General features: G+C 42.9%; 1 protein-coding gene across 1 annotated transcript; it reads left to right on the forward strand.

Annotated features, from left to right (window-relative positions):
• The first annotated feature begins 722 nt into the window (after positions 1-722).
• On the forward strand, positions 723-17,088 carry arhgef33 (Rho guanine nucleotide exchange factor (GEF) 33). The gene is made up of 17 exons (XM_080449628.1): positions 723-916; positions 2,861-2,904; positions 5,230-5,394; positions 5,917-6,041; positions 6,619-6,770; positions 7,131-7,253; positions 8,328-8,454; positions 9,603-9,735; positions 10,937-11,044; positions 11,648-11,740; positions 12,042-12,190; positions 12,500-12,583; positions 12,685-12,872; positions 13,083-13,552; positions 15,601-15,834; positions 16,185-16,345; positions 16,850-17,088. The coding sequence occupies exons 1-17, from the start codon at positions 829-831 to the stop codon at positions 16,986-16,988; spliced, it is 2,583 nt and encodes an 860-aa protein (XP_080305754.1). The 5' UTR covers positions 723-828; the 3' UTR covers positions 16,989-17,088.
• Positions 17,089-17,453: the final 365 nt, after the last annotated feature.

Consider the following 17,453-nt stretch of genomic DNA (forward strand, 5'->3'; position numbering starts at 1 on the left):
ACATGGTAGTTCCTTGTTAACAGTAATGTTGATATAAGCTTACAGTATTTTCTTGTTTCCCTTTTTTCTTGTGCAATGATAAATGCCGGATAATCTGTACTGTATTTATATATTAGGCTAATACAGTAGAGAGAGCATTTCTCTAAGGTTCTCCAACATGTGTTTCAGCACTTAAGATACAACCCCTTCACTCCAGAAAACCACTTGCTCAGTTTAACTAATCTCTCCTGCAATGTTTGGACTTTCAAAATTGAGAGTAATATAATCAATATTGTGGTGTACTTGGTTCACATGAATGGCTATTCAGGGCTTTATCTTAATCTAATCAGCCAACCAACTCGAACTTGAACGAGTGTCAAATGCTATGGAACTTGTCTCTCATTCAGTATTTCTCTTTCTCTCCCTCTCTCCCTCTCTCTCTATGCCTATCTCTCATTTTTCTCTTCTTGACCTTTCCCTCTCTCATTTTAGTTCTCTTCCTGATTTCTCTAACAATTAATTTCTCTCTCTCTTCTCTCCCTCCCTCTCTCTGGCTCTCGCTCTTCCCAACATCTCCCTTTTTGACTTTCTTTCTGACATTCATCTTTCCACTCTTCCGAGGACAAGGGGCCTTTTTGTGTGCAAGGGGAATCATAGGACTCACATGCTTTGGGGGAGAGAAAGCGAGGGATCACCCGCTGCCCAGGACGCAGGGCTGTTCAGAGGAGGACAGGAGAGGAACAAAGGACAACAGACGAGACGAGTGGAAGAAGAGAGTAGTAGTCTTGAGCAGGATAAGAACTTCAGGGCCCTCAACAATCTGGAACCACATCAGGTGAAGTGCATAGAATGGACTATCGAAGCACAGAGAATGGCCGAGCAGAACATGAGGCAGACGACAAGGAGATGAAAGGAGAAATGAAGGATGCAACAGAAGGTAAGAAGAGAAGTTAGAGGAATATAAAGCAAGCTTTCTCCTTCAAACCCCTGAGCTATAGGAGAAAAAAGACACAACGTGGCTCCTTGATGGCAGAAATGTAGAAAGTCTTCTTTGTAAATACATAATACAGTTCCTGATTGAGAAATCTGTACAAATAACTGTAGAATGCAGCTGGGTGTGCTCTGAAGATATGTTCTTTGAAGAAGAAGAAGAAGAAGATACAGTACGTGGTTGTACTTTTATGTCCAAATTACTATCATGTACACATCCTTTGATATTTCAATGAGCTCTCATGTAGTATGCACTGCTGATTTGAAGATTGTAAGTTTTACTATGTCCATATGTGGACAGCAGTTTGATGCTTTGTCACAGCCCGATATGAAAGACTTTACTGGCCCAAATGATGCCAGTCAATAACTCGGATCACAACATGAATTGTAAAATGTATTTGTCATGTATGTTCTGTAGACAGAAGAAACTGTTGTTGAGTACAAGGCACCTTCTTCTGTATGACTTCTGTGTGATTGTGCTCTCAGGACAGCCATGGGACATTGTAGACTACTGTCTGCCAATGCAGCACCCTCTAAAATATGCATGATAATGTATGATAAGTAGGCATTTAAGATGACCTTCGGTGATGCTGCTACTGTAGTATCTTGGACTTGGCATTTCACTACAGAAACTGAATCATTGTACTTCTTACATGGGACAAGTGTACAATTGTCTTATTGCACTTAAAGAAAAAAACTTAGCTGGAACAAGGATTCCCTTGGTTGATCTTCTTATAGTATTATAAAGTTCTGTGACGTTTGTGAACAGGACAGCACTGTTTCCATAAAACTAGAGTCCAGAAAATCAAGGGCATGATCAGTGATGTCATTAGCCACTTAAACCCTATACTGTATAGTTGACCCCAGGGCTCTATATTAGGTCCGCTCCTATTTCCCCTCAACAGCAAATCTGTTTGCCGAGGGTTCATGGTGGTTAAGGACGTGCTCTGGTGACAGTGAATGAGCAGCTGGACTCAATAGTTGTTGACTGTTGTTTCTACATTTGATAAATGACTTATGCCTGCAGCAATGTCTGTTCCTGCGTATGACTGTGTTTGTTTGTCTGCAAGATAACTTGAGAACCATCAGGGCAGATTTTCATGACAGTTGGTGGGAATGATTAGTAGCTGCCCTGAAGAGATGATTATGTTTTGGGTTGAAAAGTCAAAAAATCTAAGTCACAATCAGTGTCTGCGAGGCCTTGTCAGTTTGGAGGTACTCCAAAATGTTAAACCTGTTGCACAGAATTATAACATGCTTTCTTCCACTGTCTGTATGTTTTCAATGTGATATCAGTTCAACTTGCCATACAAAGTCTATTATCCTATAACTTTAGCATAGCTAACGCCCACATGTAACTTTATTGTGAAGCACAGAAATAACATTTTGGGCATGTTATTAAATGGTCAAAAATAGACCATCTCCCCCAAAAAAGTTTTAAAAATAGCAAAAATAGCAAGCTAGGCACTAGCCTAGCTTGGAGGAGTGACCAGAGAAAAGATTATAACAGCTTCACCTCATCCTCTGCATGTCTTTCCCGCCCATCCAGTATAATTTAAACATCCTTCCAGCACCACATGGAAGTTTCAGTGCTGGTTTCACCCAGTACTGTGGTTATGGTGTCTATGCCTTTGTTAACCACTTAAGCCCTATATAGTTAGTTGACCGGGTTCCCTCAGGGTTCTATATATTCAAATATCTTTGCAGAAAATAGCAGATCTACCAGCTCACAACACGTCGCCTTGCGACACGTTGTGAGGTTGTGAGGTTGTGAGGTCCTTGCCGAATGTTTGCCCCAGAATAGGTACGCTATGGTTAATGGTTAACCTATAATAGTCTAAATACCACTACTGTTGTTGCAACTTCACAGTGCGTTTGTGTCTTCCTCTAGATCAAGATAAACTGGTAGAAGAGACCAACCTGGAAATTGTTCAGGTAAAATTCTCTCTCTCTATCTATCTGTCTGTCTGTCTGTCTGTCTGTCTGTCTGTCTGTCTGTCTGTCTGTACAAAGTTAAGAGATGCTATATGGTCAAAGGTCAGTAGGTCACACACAACAAGCAGAAAGGTCACAGCTCCTAGACTGCATGTGAATGCAGGGGTCAGAGGTCAGTTAAAAACCATAACATGTTTTAATAAAAGGTTTTGTTTTAATTGGGGATGGTCGTGACCTCAGTCATTTGGGTGTCAAAATGTTTGGAACATGTTTAAATGAAGTCAACAGAGAGTCAAGTGAAGGTTAAAAGTCATGGTAAAGGGACAACAAGGATCAGTTTTTAGGTAATGTGATATGAATTGATAGTGTTATATGATGTCCATTGATAATGTTATGTGATATGCATTGATAATGCCTGCAACATTTTTAGAATGATAGAAACCTTAACACAGTGACTAAATTATCATAGCAGTGAAACTACGCTCATTTATTCTAAGTCCAATTGGAGAAATACAGTCAGGTAGGTATACAGACAGACACAGACAGACAGACAAACAGACAGACAGACAGACAGACAGACAGACAGACGTTGTAGATAAAGCAAACAAGAGAAGGTTTTCAGAAGCCAAGTCATGATGACTTTCCTATGCACTGATCAAAATAATTGATCTATGATCAATCTTGAACTATATTGATCACTCATACCAAGCCCACACAGTACCTACCTTCCTCTCATAGTTCAAGATTATAATTTGTTTGTTTTTATAAATCTCAGACTGGCCCATTTATTATTATGGCATGTGGATCTATGCCAGCTGTTCTCGATAAGCACAGTTTCATCAATGTACTGTACATTCACAGCGTGATGTGATGTGTACTAATCTAATACACAGAAGCACAGCTGCAGGCAGCTCCGTGCGATGCTGTTATTCACCGTAAAGAACTGCTGCAAAACTGCACACAACTGCAGGGATCATTACAGTAATGGAATACCGTAGGCCTACTGTAGGCTACAAGGTTGCTAACCGCGTTAACTGATTAATTTACAAGTTGACCTGTAAAAATCCAATTGGGTTCATACACTGCAAAATCCTGAGTATTCATTTAACTCTGAGAGTGTACAAATGGAGCCAAATGGACCCATGATGGCTAGAAAACTTGTGGATAGCCAGTCATTATGGCATAAACAATAATTTGAATTTGAACGATGTACTGTGCATGTCCAAATCATGTATACTTGACATTATTTCATTTATTTACTTTTTCACATTTTGGAATGGAAATAACCAATTTCACATTGAGGACAGGTGCACAGACTTCTCAGGTGCCCACTCTTCCTGTATCCTTTCAAATTACATAATTTTTTAAGGGAATTTGTATATATTCTGAAAACGTAGTAGAAATTATACTTTAAGACATTAAGCGGTTGTTCTCATCCAGAGCTCTTTGCAATGAGTATGTATATAAACGTTTGAGCTGCTTTGATTCCAAATCCAAGTATTAAGGATTATTATTATTGTGTTCATTTATTCATTTGTAAATCCGAGAGTATACAAATGAACATTTGTACACTCTTAGAGTTAAACGAACACTCAGGGGTTTTACAGCTTGGGCTAGGTTAGAGTCAGGACTGTGGTGAGCAGTAACATCCATACTGTATGTCATCGTGAGATAAGATCACAGTAGAAAATAAGGCAAAGAGCACGGCAAGCAAACAGGACAGATGCTGCATTCAATCTGCGCCTGATGCCTTTCACATGACGGAGAGAGAGTACTAGAGAGAGAGAGGGAGAGACAGACAGAGAGGGACAACAAGAGTACAAGAGAGAGAAGGGGGGCAGAGAGAAACAGTGAGGAAGGGGGAGAGAAGCTTCCAACACATGTTCACATGAGCTGGTTCAAACCCCCCGAATAAATTCAATCAGCCTTCAATTTAAGAAATGATGCTGCACTGAGGGGGACAGGAATAGAGACACATGCACGAGAGAGTTAAAGAGTTAAATTTAAACATTTTATTCTGGGAATATTTAATTATATGATATACTAATAAATACCCTTTGCACATAATAACATGTTTTATGGTCATGATTCACCAGGACCCTGGATGGCTTGGTCTAGGCTTAAAACAATTGATATAAATATTTTTGAAAATCTCTATGGGAAAAATGCATTGGCTTTTTTTTAGTGGAACCAGAAAATGGCCGCCACGGCTATGCCCTATAGGGAATGTTTAGCTTGCAACGGTTTTTCTTAGCTGACCAAATATCTTCAAATATTAAGTTTTGAGTATGAGTATGTGAGTTCTGGTTGGTCCCTATGGTGCAGCTACAGGGCCTGGTGGCAGAGCTGCGCGAGGGGCTCCGTGGGGCTCTGGTGGAGATGTGTGAGCTCCGCCAGAGGGATCAGGGTCTGGAGGAGAGACTCCAGGCACACCAGAGTGACGTGGATAACAAGATCGTGAGCCTGAAGAATTCCCTGAATACGTTCAAGGTATTTGAGAAGAATGCACACATAAACATAATAGGCAGAAATGAACTACCTGTTCTGGATGGGCTGTGCTATACACCTACTGCTTTGGAAACCAATCAGATCACCATATCCCAATATGAAGGACCGCATTAGTTCAGCAATACATTTTCTTTTTAAATCTCCAAATTGTTTCCACACAGTTTAGCCCCTACATTGAATTTAGATGTCACCAGATGTATCAAGGGGCGAAGAATTCCAGTTGTCTGGCTACGCAAGACTAATGCGTAAATAAACAAAATAGAGGCCTATGTGGTCACATGCATCCCTGGAAATGCACACACACACACACACACACACACACACACACACACACACACACACACACACACACACACACACACACACACCCCCACACACACACACACACACACACACACACACACACACACACACACACACACACACACACACACACACACACACACACACACACACACACACACACACTATAGTTGACTTACTTTAGCTTACTCCTTCTTGCAGGAGGAGTTGAGTGCAGTATTGTTTCAGATTAAGGATGTGTCCAGCATACAGAGGGAGCTTCAGAAGAAAGTGAAACTGCTGCAAGCTGAACACTGCACAGAAAACAGCCTCTCTAGCCAGAACAGGTAGAATACACACACACACACGTACACGCGATTGTAAACGGACGCACACACACACTCACGCATGCACATATTCACACAAATGCACAAGCACACATATTTGTCGTGCACACACAACAACCCATGCACGCATGCACTGGCACATACACGCACGCACACGCACGCACATACACACACAGAAAAGCATAAAATGACATGCAAATGTGCCAATATTTTGCTTGTACAGTATATGCCCAAATCATACTCGAATAAATAAATGTATTCTAACAAACAGTGATGCACAAACACAGGCAAGGGTTTGATGACACCCATGAACAAATACATTAACTTGGATGCACAGATGCCGCTAGACAGACGGGACACACATATAGTATCCTGTTACGTTATTTCACACATTATTACAGTTTAGGTTGTATTGTAAATCGTCAGCATCGCAAGCATCATCTGTTTGGTGTCACAGTGACAGTTTTTACAATGATTTGGATCAAACCTACACTGTAAATACTGAGGGCTCCATTCAAATTAGCTTGTCTTAATTGGTTAATGAAATGATGTCCCTCCTCTCCTGTCATTGGTCCAGAAGCAGGAAGAACTCCAAGTCAGATGTGCTGATGGTGGTGGGGGAGGGACATACCTGTGTGCCCAACCAATCAGAGCTCAGTGTCATTCAGCACTACTTCACCAGTGTGTCTAACAATGGATCTCCTCACAGGAGCACCACATCAACACAGAGTGAGTTAATGTCTGTCTGTCTGTCTGTCCGTCCTTCTGCTTGTTTGTCTGTCTGTCTGTCTGTCTGTCTGTCTGTCTGTCTGCCTACTTGCCTATCTGTCTGTCTGTCTTTTAGGAGGACAGCTACCTGAAAAGTAAGGTATAATTCTGATAATGCAGCCTAATGTTTGCACCAGGTTAACTGTGTGTGTGTGTGTGTGTGTGTGTGTGTGTGTGTGTGTGTGTGTGTGTGTGTGTGTGTGTGTGTGTGTGTGTGTGTGTGTGTGTGTGTGTGTGTGTGTGTGTGTGTGTGTGTGTGTGTGTGTGTGTGTGTGTGTGTGTGTGTGTGTGTGTGTGCGCGTGTGTGTGTGTGTGTTCTAGCCTCTAACTCGGAGCAGGAGGGTCAACAGCAGAAGAGAGGCTGTCCGTCCAAATCCCCAATATGGACAGAGAGGAAGAACAGCAAGGAGGAGGTAGAAGTACCAGGCACTCCTCCAGAAAACAGTATGTCACCTGCATGCAGTATTAACAATACTGCTGATTATACAGTATGTCACCTACATGTAGTACTATCAATACTGCTTATTATACAGTACGTCACCTGCATGCAGTACTACCAATACTGCTTATGTACAGTATAGGGCTGGGCAAAATGACTTCAAATCAACATCAAGATTATTTCAAAGTTTTGCCTCGATTATGAATAATGAGCGATTATAATGTATTTATTTATTATTGCACTATTTCTCAATGCAGTATGAAGTAAACTGTATAATACGCCCTGTATTATGTGGTTAATCAGACTTTTCAAATGAGCGATTTAAGAAAAAAAGAAAAAAATCAACAACAAATCTATTAACCTACTGTACATGAGCAAGATAAAGTTGGTTATCTTGCTGTTAGGCTGACCGGCGGCTGGACACAGTACAGAGGCGCCGGTATGGTGTAACCAAATGGTGTATTTATTCACCAACATATAACAAACATAATGAGGACATGAGCTGAAGTACCCCATCATGGTGGTGTCCAGCTTCTCACTCTCAGCTCTCTCTCTCTTGTTAACTGGCAGCAGCCTTTTATACCCAGGTGAGCTAGACTGCACCATTCAAAGGGGTGTTCTAAAACATACAATAAATACCTAAATAAACACACAATAAATACTTAAATACCCTTAACCCCCACAAGTACATTAAAAGTATCCTTGTATGGCCCGGACAGCTGGCGTAGCAGTCCGGGCACCTAGGCTCAATGTAGCCTGACAGCGCGTAAAGGCATAAAGGCGTAATAAGCCCCCCCAAAAAACGTTTAAAAATAAATAAAAGTCTCCTTGTATTTTTGGTTAATTGCACAGCCCTAATACAGTAGTTATTTATCTCTGTGACTACTTTAGGACTTTTAGCTGACACTCATTCAGATCAGTAGAGGGTATGGTTACACAGTAATACCCTCAGTGTTCATTTAATTCCGACGGAGAGTATACAAATGGATAAATTACACTGAGGACCCTTTAGGATTTTATGTGTGTGTGTGTGTGTGTGTGTGTGTTTCTGTTAATGTGCATTGTTTTGTACATTGCAGCTAAGAGGCAGTCAGCAGCCTTGGAGCTGCTGGAGTCAGAGAGAGTTTACGTCTCGTACCTGTCTCTGCTGCTGAAGGTCAACATCTCATTCAACGGATCGGAGGGCCTCGCCCCCAAGGACAAGCGGTAAGAATGGAGAGAGAGCCAGAGACACAGGGAACAAAGAACCAAACATTAATGTGTAGACACACAGACAGATAGAATCAGCCGGATACAGAGACCAATAAAGAATCTTCAACCCACAAATGGCAGACCACGGAAGTTGCTGGTGCCTCAGCTGATCAGCTCAGCTGACCCGTTTTGACAGCTTATCAGCTGATGATACCTTCTCGATCTCTCATTCATCAATCACAATTATTAAGTTTCAGGTTTATTTGTTGCGCTCCCCGTCTCTTGAAAGCTGCTCTGGTTTATTGGGAAGTTTCCTTAAAGTCAAGCCGTTTTCACCAAATGCAACTAATACAACTATCATTTGTTGCAATAAATGGTCCTAAATCCTTTAGATGTAAATGTCTCTGACTAAGAGTGACCTTTACTCTGGAACCCACAACTGTAGCTTAATATTCCAGACAACACATATGTACAATCGTACATGCACACACACATGCGCGCAGTGGAAAGACTAATCTAATTTGAGAGCTTACACTGAAGAGGACAGGATATGAATTAATGAAATTATGCTGCCTTAAAAAACATCATTGACTGGGAGCAGACTTTTGAAAAAGATCCCTCACAGCCACATACTAATTTAATCACCAGTAAGCTGCAATGCACATGCTCTCAATGAAGAGAGGCACAGTTTATATAGCCTTAACACTGGAGTTAACTGGGTCAAACAGTATTGGCAAACTAACGCTAATATTTGTGGCGATGTGCAGTGCCTCGGGGACCCGGGTAGGTGGGATTATTCACAGAAAATATTGATCTACAGTACAAGCTCACAAACACGACGCATTGTGAACTTGTAGATACACAAAGTTGGAAATGTGTTTACAATGTGTTTGCACAACAGTTTTGTGCGTGCACTTCTCTCACCTGTCCTTGTTTAGTAAACACCATCCATCTGATATTTCCTGCAGTTACATTTTATTTGACCCAGGTTTGAGTCTTCATGTTGTATTGCTACTGTCTATTTAACTATCCCCTATTTCCCTGTTCCTTCACTTCTCTCCCTTTATCTCCTCTCTCCCTTTCTCTATCTCCCTGTTTATCACTAATACTTTCCTTCTCTGTCTGTCTGTCTGTCTGTCTGTCTGTCTCTCTCCCTCTCTCAGTCCGTTTCCTAGCTCTCTGCGGTTTCTCATTCAACAGCATCTGGAGCTCCTCCACACACTCCAAGAACGTGTCCTGAAATGCCAGTGGCAAGGCATCATGGGAGATGTGTTCATGAGGTTGACCAGCAAAGAGGTAACCCCCACAAACACAGAGTGCACTCAGAAAATAACTCCTCACTGTCAGGTGAAAAGAAGATGTATAGGAGGAGATATGTGGTTGTCTACACCTTATTATTACAAGGAGTACCTTATTATTACAAGGAGTACACTCTCTTACTACATATTATTATTATTATTATTATTAACAACTAAATTGGAAATTGGAAAAAACAAATTAAGGAGAGTGTGATGTAATAGAGAAAACTCAACCTCAAACCAAATACCATGTCAATTTTGACGCAACACCAGAGATGGGCCATTTATGCTGAACATAGTAATCCCGCTCAGTACGAGAAGAACTGCAGTCTCAGACACCCCTGGCTGAGGAGCCCTAAACAGAGCCCCCCCATACAGTACAGTATTGCTCAGCATTATGAACAGTACTTGTGTACACACTGTACTGTACGATGTCACTCAACTACTGTATAAGAAACAGCACTTCACAAACATAAATATGTTTATATATCCTGAGCTATTTGTTGCATAATCATCGGAGCAAATTCAAATACTGCTGTAGAATGTCTGAAATGTCTGACTGCTGCACAGTAAAATCATCAGTGTTCATTTACCTATTTGTAATTCTGAGTGTGTATATTTGTACACTCTCAGGGTGTTGAAGATAGTTGTGAAAAAAAATAAGTTTCATCACCTTGACATGCCAACATGCAATATTGTTCCACCTCCCTTCCCTCCCTTAGAATTGCAAGTTAAAGACGTTGTCCAAGTCTATGGTATTCGCACCACAACACAGGGCTAATTTAACACAGAGGACTTTACTGTGTAGCAGTAGATAATATCAGCGCTCTAATGGGGCCCTGGTGGTCACACTACGGTTGTATACAAGCAGTTATTCACAGGGAAAGGGGCCGGGGGGAAGGTATCCTGGCAGTATGACAGACCTGCTGCGTGTTAACCCCAACTGACCCCAGAGCTGTTAGAGCTCTATTCTATTAGGGGTCAATGTGTTGCTAAGTGGCTGTGAGTGAGTGGAGGGAAATGAGCTAACACACGGGACTGTCACGCAATGTTACGGAACCACCGTTACCCGTGGTTACTTATGAGGGATGAGATATGTTGGATGAGTGACAGAGTTGGAATTAACGTCATGATTCCTTCATGCTCTCTAACATGTTCGGAACATGTCTGTCTGTCTGTCTGTCTGTCTGTCTATGTAGAGTGATTTTCTGGACCTCTATGTGTCCTACCTGAAGGAGCTTCCAGACTGTCTGTCAGTCGTCAGCATGCTCACTTCCAGTTCTATGAAAATGGCCGCCCTTTTCGAGGTAAAAACATGCACACAACTACAGCCTTTTACATGCAAAATGGTGCAAAAGTATGTGTTTTTCACTCAGCAAGACTTTGTGCTGAATTTTTGTTTCTGAGTTTTCATTTGAGCTTAACACAGCTGCCGTGTTAAGTGGTCAGATGGGTGGGCCGAGTACATTTTCAGAGCATGTTTATTTTAATGATCAATCATTCTGGACACTTCTCAATTTTGCCACTTGAGAAGTGTGACACTGGTGATAGTGTCATGGCTATTGGTTCTAAATCTATGCAGTGGTACTCTTCACTCATTGACACAATATAATTTTTGATCTGGCACACGATGGCAATGATTTCAACTTTGAATGCAGTCTTGATGTTTGTTTTCTTAACTTTATTGGTATGCCGATATGCTTCCCATTCATGTTATTATTATTCATGTATGACTGAATTTTGAAATGCTGTACTCTCCCATCCTGATTGGCTGAAATCGTTTTGCTCTCCCATAGTGATTAATTAACTGTTCTATCCCTTATGCTGATCGGTTTGAACTATTTTCACCCTCCCACTGTGACTGACTGACGTGTTCTGTGCTTTGATTGGCTGTGTGGTGTCTCCATCAGGGTGAGATCATGTGTGATGGTTCCAGGCCGTCCCTCCACAATCTACTGCTGCAGCCTGTTCAGAGAATCCCAGAATATCTATTGCTGTTACAGGTCTGTCTGTCTGACACGCACGCACGCACGCACGCACGCACGCACGCACGCACGCACGCACGCACGCACGCACAGCGCAACACTTTCACAGATATTAGGGTTATGTTCATGCAGTTTTTCAAAACTGTGTGTGTGTGTGTGTGTGTGTGTGTGTGTGTGTGTGTGTGTGTGTGTGTGTGTGTGTGTGTGTGTGTGTGTGTGTGTGTGTGTGTGTGTGTGTGTGTGTGTGTGTGTGCACGCGTTGTGTGTGTGTGTGTGTGCACGCGTTGTGTGTGTGTGTGTGTGTGCACGCGTTGTACAGGGCCTGTTGAGGCAGACAGACGCAGAGCATCCAGACTACTACCTGCTGCTGGTGTGTGTCCAGCAGTTCAGGTCCTTTACTGCCCAGTACCATCACCTGCTCCAACACAACCAGGAACTATTGCTTCACAATCGCAAGGAGATGAAGAGGTCAGTCACACACACACACACACACACACACACACACACACACACACACACACACAGTTTTGAACATAACCAAATCCTTAAGATCCTTAAGATTCCAAGATAGACAAACCTACGGCTAACTAGCATAAGAAATTGTACACAATTCGTCTATTCAGTTTTGCTAGATCTCGCGAGAGCGTGTTGACTTCTGGTCCCCTAAACCCACATCATGAAACATTTTTCATTCATTGTTCATCTGTATTTGACTTGAGGATCTATTTGAAGACACTCATGTGAAGATAGCCGCTGTCTGTTCCGTGTTAATTCCAGGTCTAACATGAAGCAGCTACTGAAGACAGTGGAGTGTGGAATGCAAAGCAATGACTCGCCATACACCTCTAGCAATGCTATACTGTGAGTTATTTACTGTACATACAGTCTGAGGTATGTCCAGCCATGTCCCTTTGTACTGTACGTTATGGTTATGGTAAGTTATGGTTGTTCCTGTCTCTCAGAGAACATGCTAACCAGGTGAAACGCAGCAAGCAGCGTCTCTTGGAGCAGATCCAGTCTCGGTGTTACCAGGACTGGGAGAGGGGCAGAGACAGGGAGGCAGAACCCCAGCACTATGACCCAGAATGCACCTCTCCCCTGCACCCCTTCTTCAGCCCTGACCCAGACCCCCGTAACCACAAAGCAACAGGTTTGGGTTTCACAAATATGCCTTATTTATCAACTGATCTATTAATCTACCTACCTGTATACTTATCTACCTAACAACTAATCATTCATTAAATCAATAAATTACCCAGGTTTTGATTTGCTTATGTTGTTTGTTGTTTGATATTTTTGTGTGGAATGATTACAATTACAACAGTTTCATAAAAAAAAATAGTTAACTTGTATCTTCTAGGTCTGCGCTGTATCCCAGAGAGCGAGGGCTCTGAGGGCTCTCTGTCCTGCCAGCGTCACCTGTCCACCAGACCTCTGGAGCTCCATCACCATAGCCCAGTGAGCACGGCACTGGCCAACGCCCTAGGAGAGTTCCTCATCCCCAGGGAGGCTCCGGCAATGGAGGGCCTGTATGAGGAGGACGGAGACTCGCTCCACAACGCCTCCCTGTTTGACCACTGCTCCTCTGCCTCCTCGGACTCCTCGATCGACATTGCCTTCGTCAGATGTCCCAAAAGCTCCTCGACGTCGCAGCACACCGCGGTGGCAGCCAACGTGCCGTCTGCTCGGGGAGAGGCCTACAGCAGTGGAGGGTGCCAGGGGAGCGGGTACAACAAGCCACCGAACCGAGGGTGCGTGTCGCCGGATGAGGCAGTGATGTTGCGTCACCGCCAACATCGCCCTCTCCAGGCCAGTCAGCGCAAGAGCAAGGTGAGCATGAACTTCTAGGATCTGTAGTTTTGACCAGATTTACACAGGGGGAAAACTGATTTCAGATCCTTAGTCATAATTTAGAGGATTTTACTGAGTACTTTTGTTATTATGGGAGGCCCTGGTGTTTGGTTAATTCGACAACCATATTGAAATCGGGATAGACCAGTTTATGAATGAAATGCTCTATTGAATGAAAATGGCCCCAAATTATGTAGATTCCATTTGGGGCTATTGATGACCAATTATGGGGAAGAGGCATGTTGAACCCAGAGGTAGCTGTGTAACGTACTGTACACAGTAAACTTCTCAGTGTTCATTTAACTCAGAGACTTTATGGACAAATGGAACCAAATGGAACCTGACCCATTTGTAAATCTGAGCACCATAGTCAGTAACCATAGTCAGCACCCTAGTCAGTAGTGATGCGTGGGTCAGGTTTTTTCATAACACGCCCTATCCGCCCCGCCACGGAGCCCAACCCACCCAAACCTGTCCCGCAAAGCAATATATAAATCAACGACCCGGCCCGTCCGGAAACCCGCAAAAACAAAAAGTAGCCTACCGACCGGATTTTCAACACACTAGCAACGTCAAGTCCATCCAGAGAGAGAGAGAGAGAAAGAGCGAACGGAACCATATATTCACCATTCGGTTTTGCTGCTATAGACAATTCATAGACAACTACATGAGAGAACATTAAATCATAACGTAGATAGATACAGTGAGTGTCCTACTACAACATAAGGGACTTTAAATAAATAAAGTTGACATGCAGCAGGGATAGGCTATCATTAGAGGCAGCTGTGCATAATTGATCAGATAAGCAACACATTGAACACAAGCTCATGATTCCAGGAGGAGAGATACTGGAGAGCAGGAGATAGGGAGAAAGAGAGACAAAACAGGAGAGAGAGAAAGGTACCAGAATGCTTTTTTCTTTTTTTCTGTGTTGACACGCTCCGCCCGCCCCGCGATAATTGCGTCTGAAATCTTGACACGTCCGCCCCCCGTGCATCACTAATAGTCAGTAACCACAGTCAGCACCATAGTCAGTAACCATAGTCAGTAACCATAGTCAGCACCATAGTCAGTAACCATAGTCAGCACCATAGTCAGTAACCATAGTCAGCACCATAGTCAGCACCATAATCAGTACCAAAATCAGCACCATAGTCAATACCATAGTCAGTAGCCATAGTCAGCACCATAGTGAGAGTGCAATTGGTTCAGTTATTAATTATATATATAAGTATGACTCAGGATTTCTTAAAAAACAACAACAACAACAACTAACACTTCAAAGCGGGCGGAGGCTTTGATTTGCCACGAGGACGGGGAGGGATAGAGTTCTTCATCCGTCCGATGATCCTCACCCGCCCCTGTATCCCCTTTGATGTGATAGATTTAAAACTGTTATGACAAGGATAAATGGCGGATATTATCTGTTATACACTGAGGACTGTTTGTTCCAGTGCCATCCAGTAATATTCCCTAAAGCAGATGAGCTGACTTACTAAAGTCAGCTCACAGTCAAATCCTCAGTATTAATTTAACTCTGAAAGTGTGCAAATGTAACCAAATGGACCCTTCCATTATGTACACTTTCAGAGTTATAAAAGGCAGCCTCTGCACACTCTAAGCTGTGCAAATATCTGATAATCATTATTTTTTTGAAAGCTTTCGGTCATAGACCTTCTTCAGACCGAATAAAATAAATTATATTAATTAAAAGATACGACTTTTGCACAGCTTTGAGTGTGCGGAGGCTGCCTTGTATAACTCAAGAGTGTACGAATGTTGGCTGCTCCCCTTTATTGTTAATTTGGTCTCCTTTCGAGCCTCATCCAAGTTTACTGGCAGATGAGCTGTAGTTTTTTCACTATACACTCTGAGATTAAAACTGATAAATGAACACAAAGCATTTTACTGCATATTGGGGAAACTGGATATGAAAGGAGGAATGCGTGGCTTGAGGGAATGCTGAATGACATAGAGGAAAATGACAGTAGAGATGCCGATGATCATCTTTGTCCTCTCTTCACCAGTCACTGAACGGTTTGCAGCTGGAGAGCACGGTCAACAGTTTGGACAGCGGACATTTTTCGGACCACCACCTCGGGGTGAGCCTCGGCAGCCATGCCAAGCTGGAACGCCAGGGCAGCAAGGGCAGCAAGGGGTGTCCCACCCCGACCCGCAGGGGTGCGAGCAGCCTGGGGAAAAGCCACCACAGAGTGGACTCGGACAAACAGAGTGATGAGCTACGAAATCCGCTTGGAAAGGTGAGCTCATGACAGGGATTGATAAATGGATGAGAAAAATGGGGCGATTGAATTGGATAAGTGGATGATTTGAAGAGGCCGAATGACTGGGTGACTGAATGAATGGCTGAGTTGAAGAGGCGATGGGAGTGGGATGGGAGTCCCAGCCAGTGTTTGTCAGTATAGCGTATAATAACACAGCACAGGTGTACTGTACAAGACATTTCTTTTTCATTATTATCATTACATTATTTCTATTGTTATATTATCATTCAAATCATAGTGTTTTGCCAATTATTTGGGGGCCCTCACGCCCCTCCAGTGGGCCCCGGCCCACATGTTGAGAACCAGTGTTCTATAATAAGTATTAGTTTGCGTTGAACAACCCTCAGGAGGACTCCACAAACCAGTGGGTGGAGGAGCCAAGGTGGAGGGCCGGGACAGAGGAGAATCACCACACCCCCCTCAGCGAGCGGAGCCGTAAGGAGAAAGGAGGCTTCAGGAATTCCTTCAAGAAACTCTTTAAGAAGAAGTAAGCACATTATTACATACGGTGTGACCAGACGTCCCGGTTTGGCCAGGGTTTCAAGCTGGGTGTAAAATCACACTAAAATGTCCCAGTTTTCAACATTCTCTACCAAATTGTGCCGGTTTTCACGACAGTTCAAATAAAACTTGTTTTGAGGGCTTAAATAGATGTCTAACAAGTCACTAGGTGTGCTAAATGTTAAAATGCCCGTCCCCATCCTGATGAAAACAGAAATAAAACATTTAAAAAAGTGTTTTGATATTTAAGTGATTAAGGGTCCTGTTTCTTTTTTTTACAAACACACACACACACACACACACACACACACACACACAGTGGAGTCAGAATGGCGACCACTGAAACCCACATCAGACAAACTTTGTGGATACACGTGGAAGGAGGGACGGATGGAGATAAGACCCACAGTCTAGCATACAGAACTATATGTTTTTTATTACAATCAAAACCTCTGTGTGTCGTTGCAATGTCTGTCTGGGTGTCCTCTAGGAGTGGTGAAGAGAAGAAAGATGAAAGGACGGGTGGTGAGAAGAACCTGGAGAACCACAACAATAACAGTGACCCGGAGAGTCCAGGGAAGACCCGCAGACTGGGTCAGCTGGAGATAGACCGTGGGACTGCTGTTTAAGTCCACCGCTAGGATGGAAACAGACAAAGACAGACGTGTACAGATGTGCACACACACACACACACACACACACACACACACACACACACACACACACACACACACACACACACACACACACACACACACACACACACACACACACACACACACACACACAAATGCAGGCAGATACAGAGATGGGAAATTTGATAATTATTAAAGAGTGATACACTCATAACATGCAGCCACCACATGCCACACGATCACACATGCATATATACACATGGCTATTCATAACAAGTTTATAAAAGTATTTTTGGTGTTAATCTAACGTCGCCTTGGACTGGCGAACTTGCATGTCTAGGATTGGCTAGTTCTAGTACATACAGTACTATAAGCTCTATGCTATCTATATATAAAAATGGCATAGCTGTTGTCGACGTATTTGAAAAATATTGAAGAAATTTGGTTCTTGTCAGCGAA

The sequence above is a fragment of the Gymnoscopelus braueri genome (genome assembly GCF_963280865.1).
Source record: "Gymnoscopelus braueri genome assembly, chromosome: 14".
Taxonomy (NCBI): Eukaryota; Metazoa; Chordata; class Actinopteri; order Myctophiformes; family Myctophidae; genus Gymnoscopelus; species Gymnoscopelus braueri.

Bases quoted from the DNA above. Each gene is read 5' to 3' on its own strand.
- arhgef33 (XM_080449628.1), top strand. From the start codon at position 829: ATGGACTATCGAAGCACAGAGAATGGCCGAGCAGAACATGAGGCAGAC. The intron at 7,254-8,327 runs GTATGTCACCTG...TGTACATTGCAG, and splicing joins AGGCACTCCTCCAGAAAACA to CTAAGAGGCAGTCAGCAGCC. The intron at 15,835-16,184 runs GTGAGCTCATGA...AATAAGTATTAG, and splicing joins TACGAAATCCGCTTGGAAAG to TTTGCGTTGAACAACCCTCA.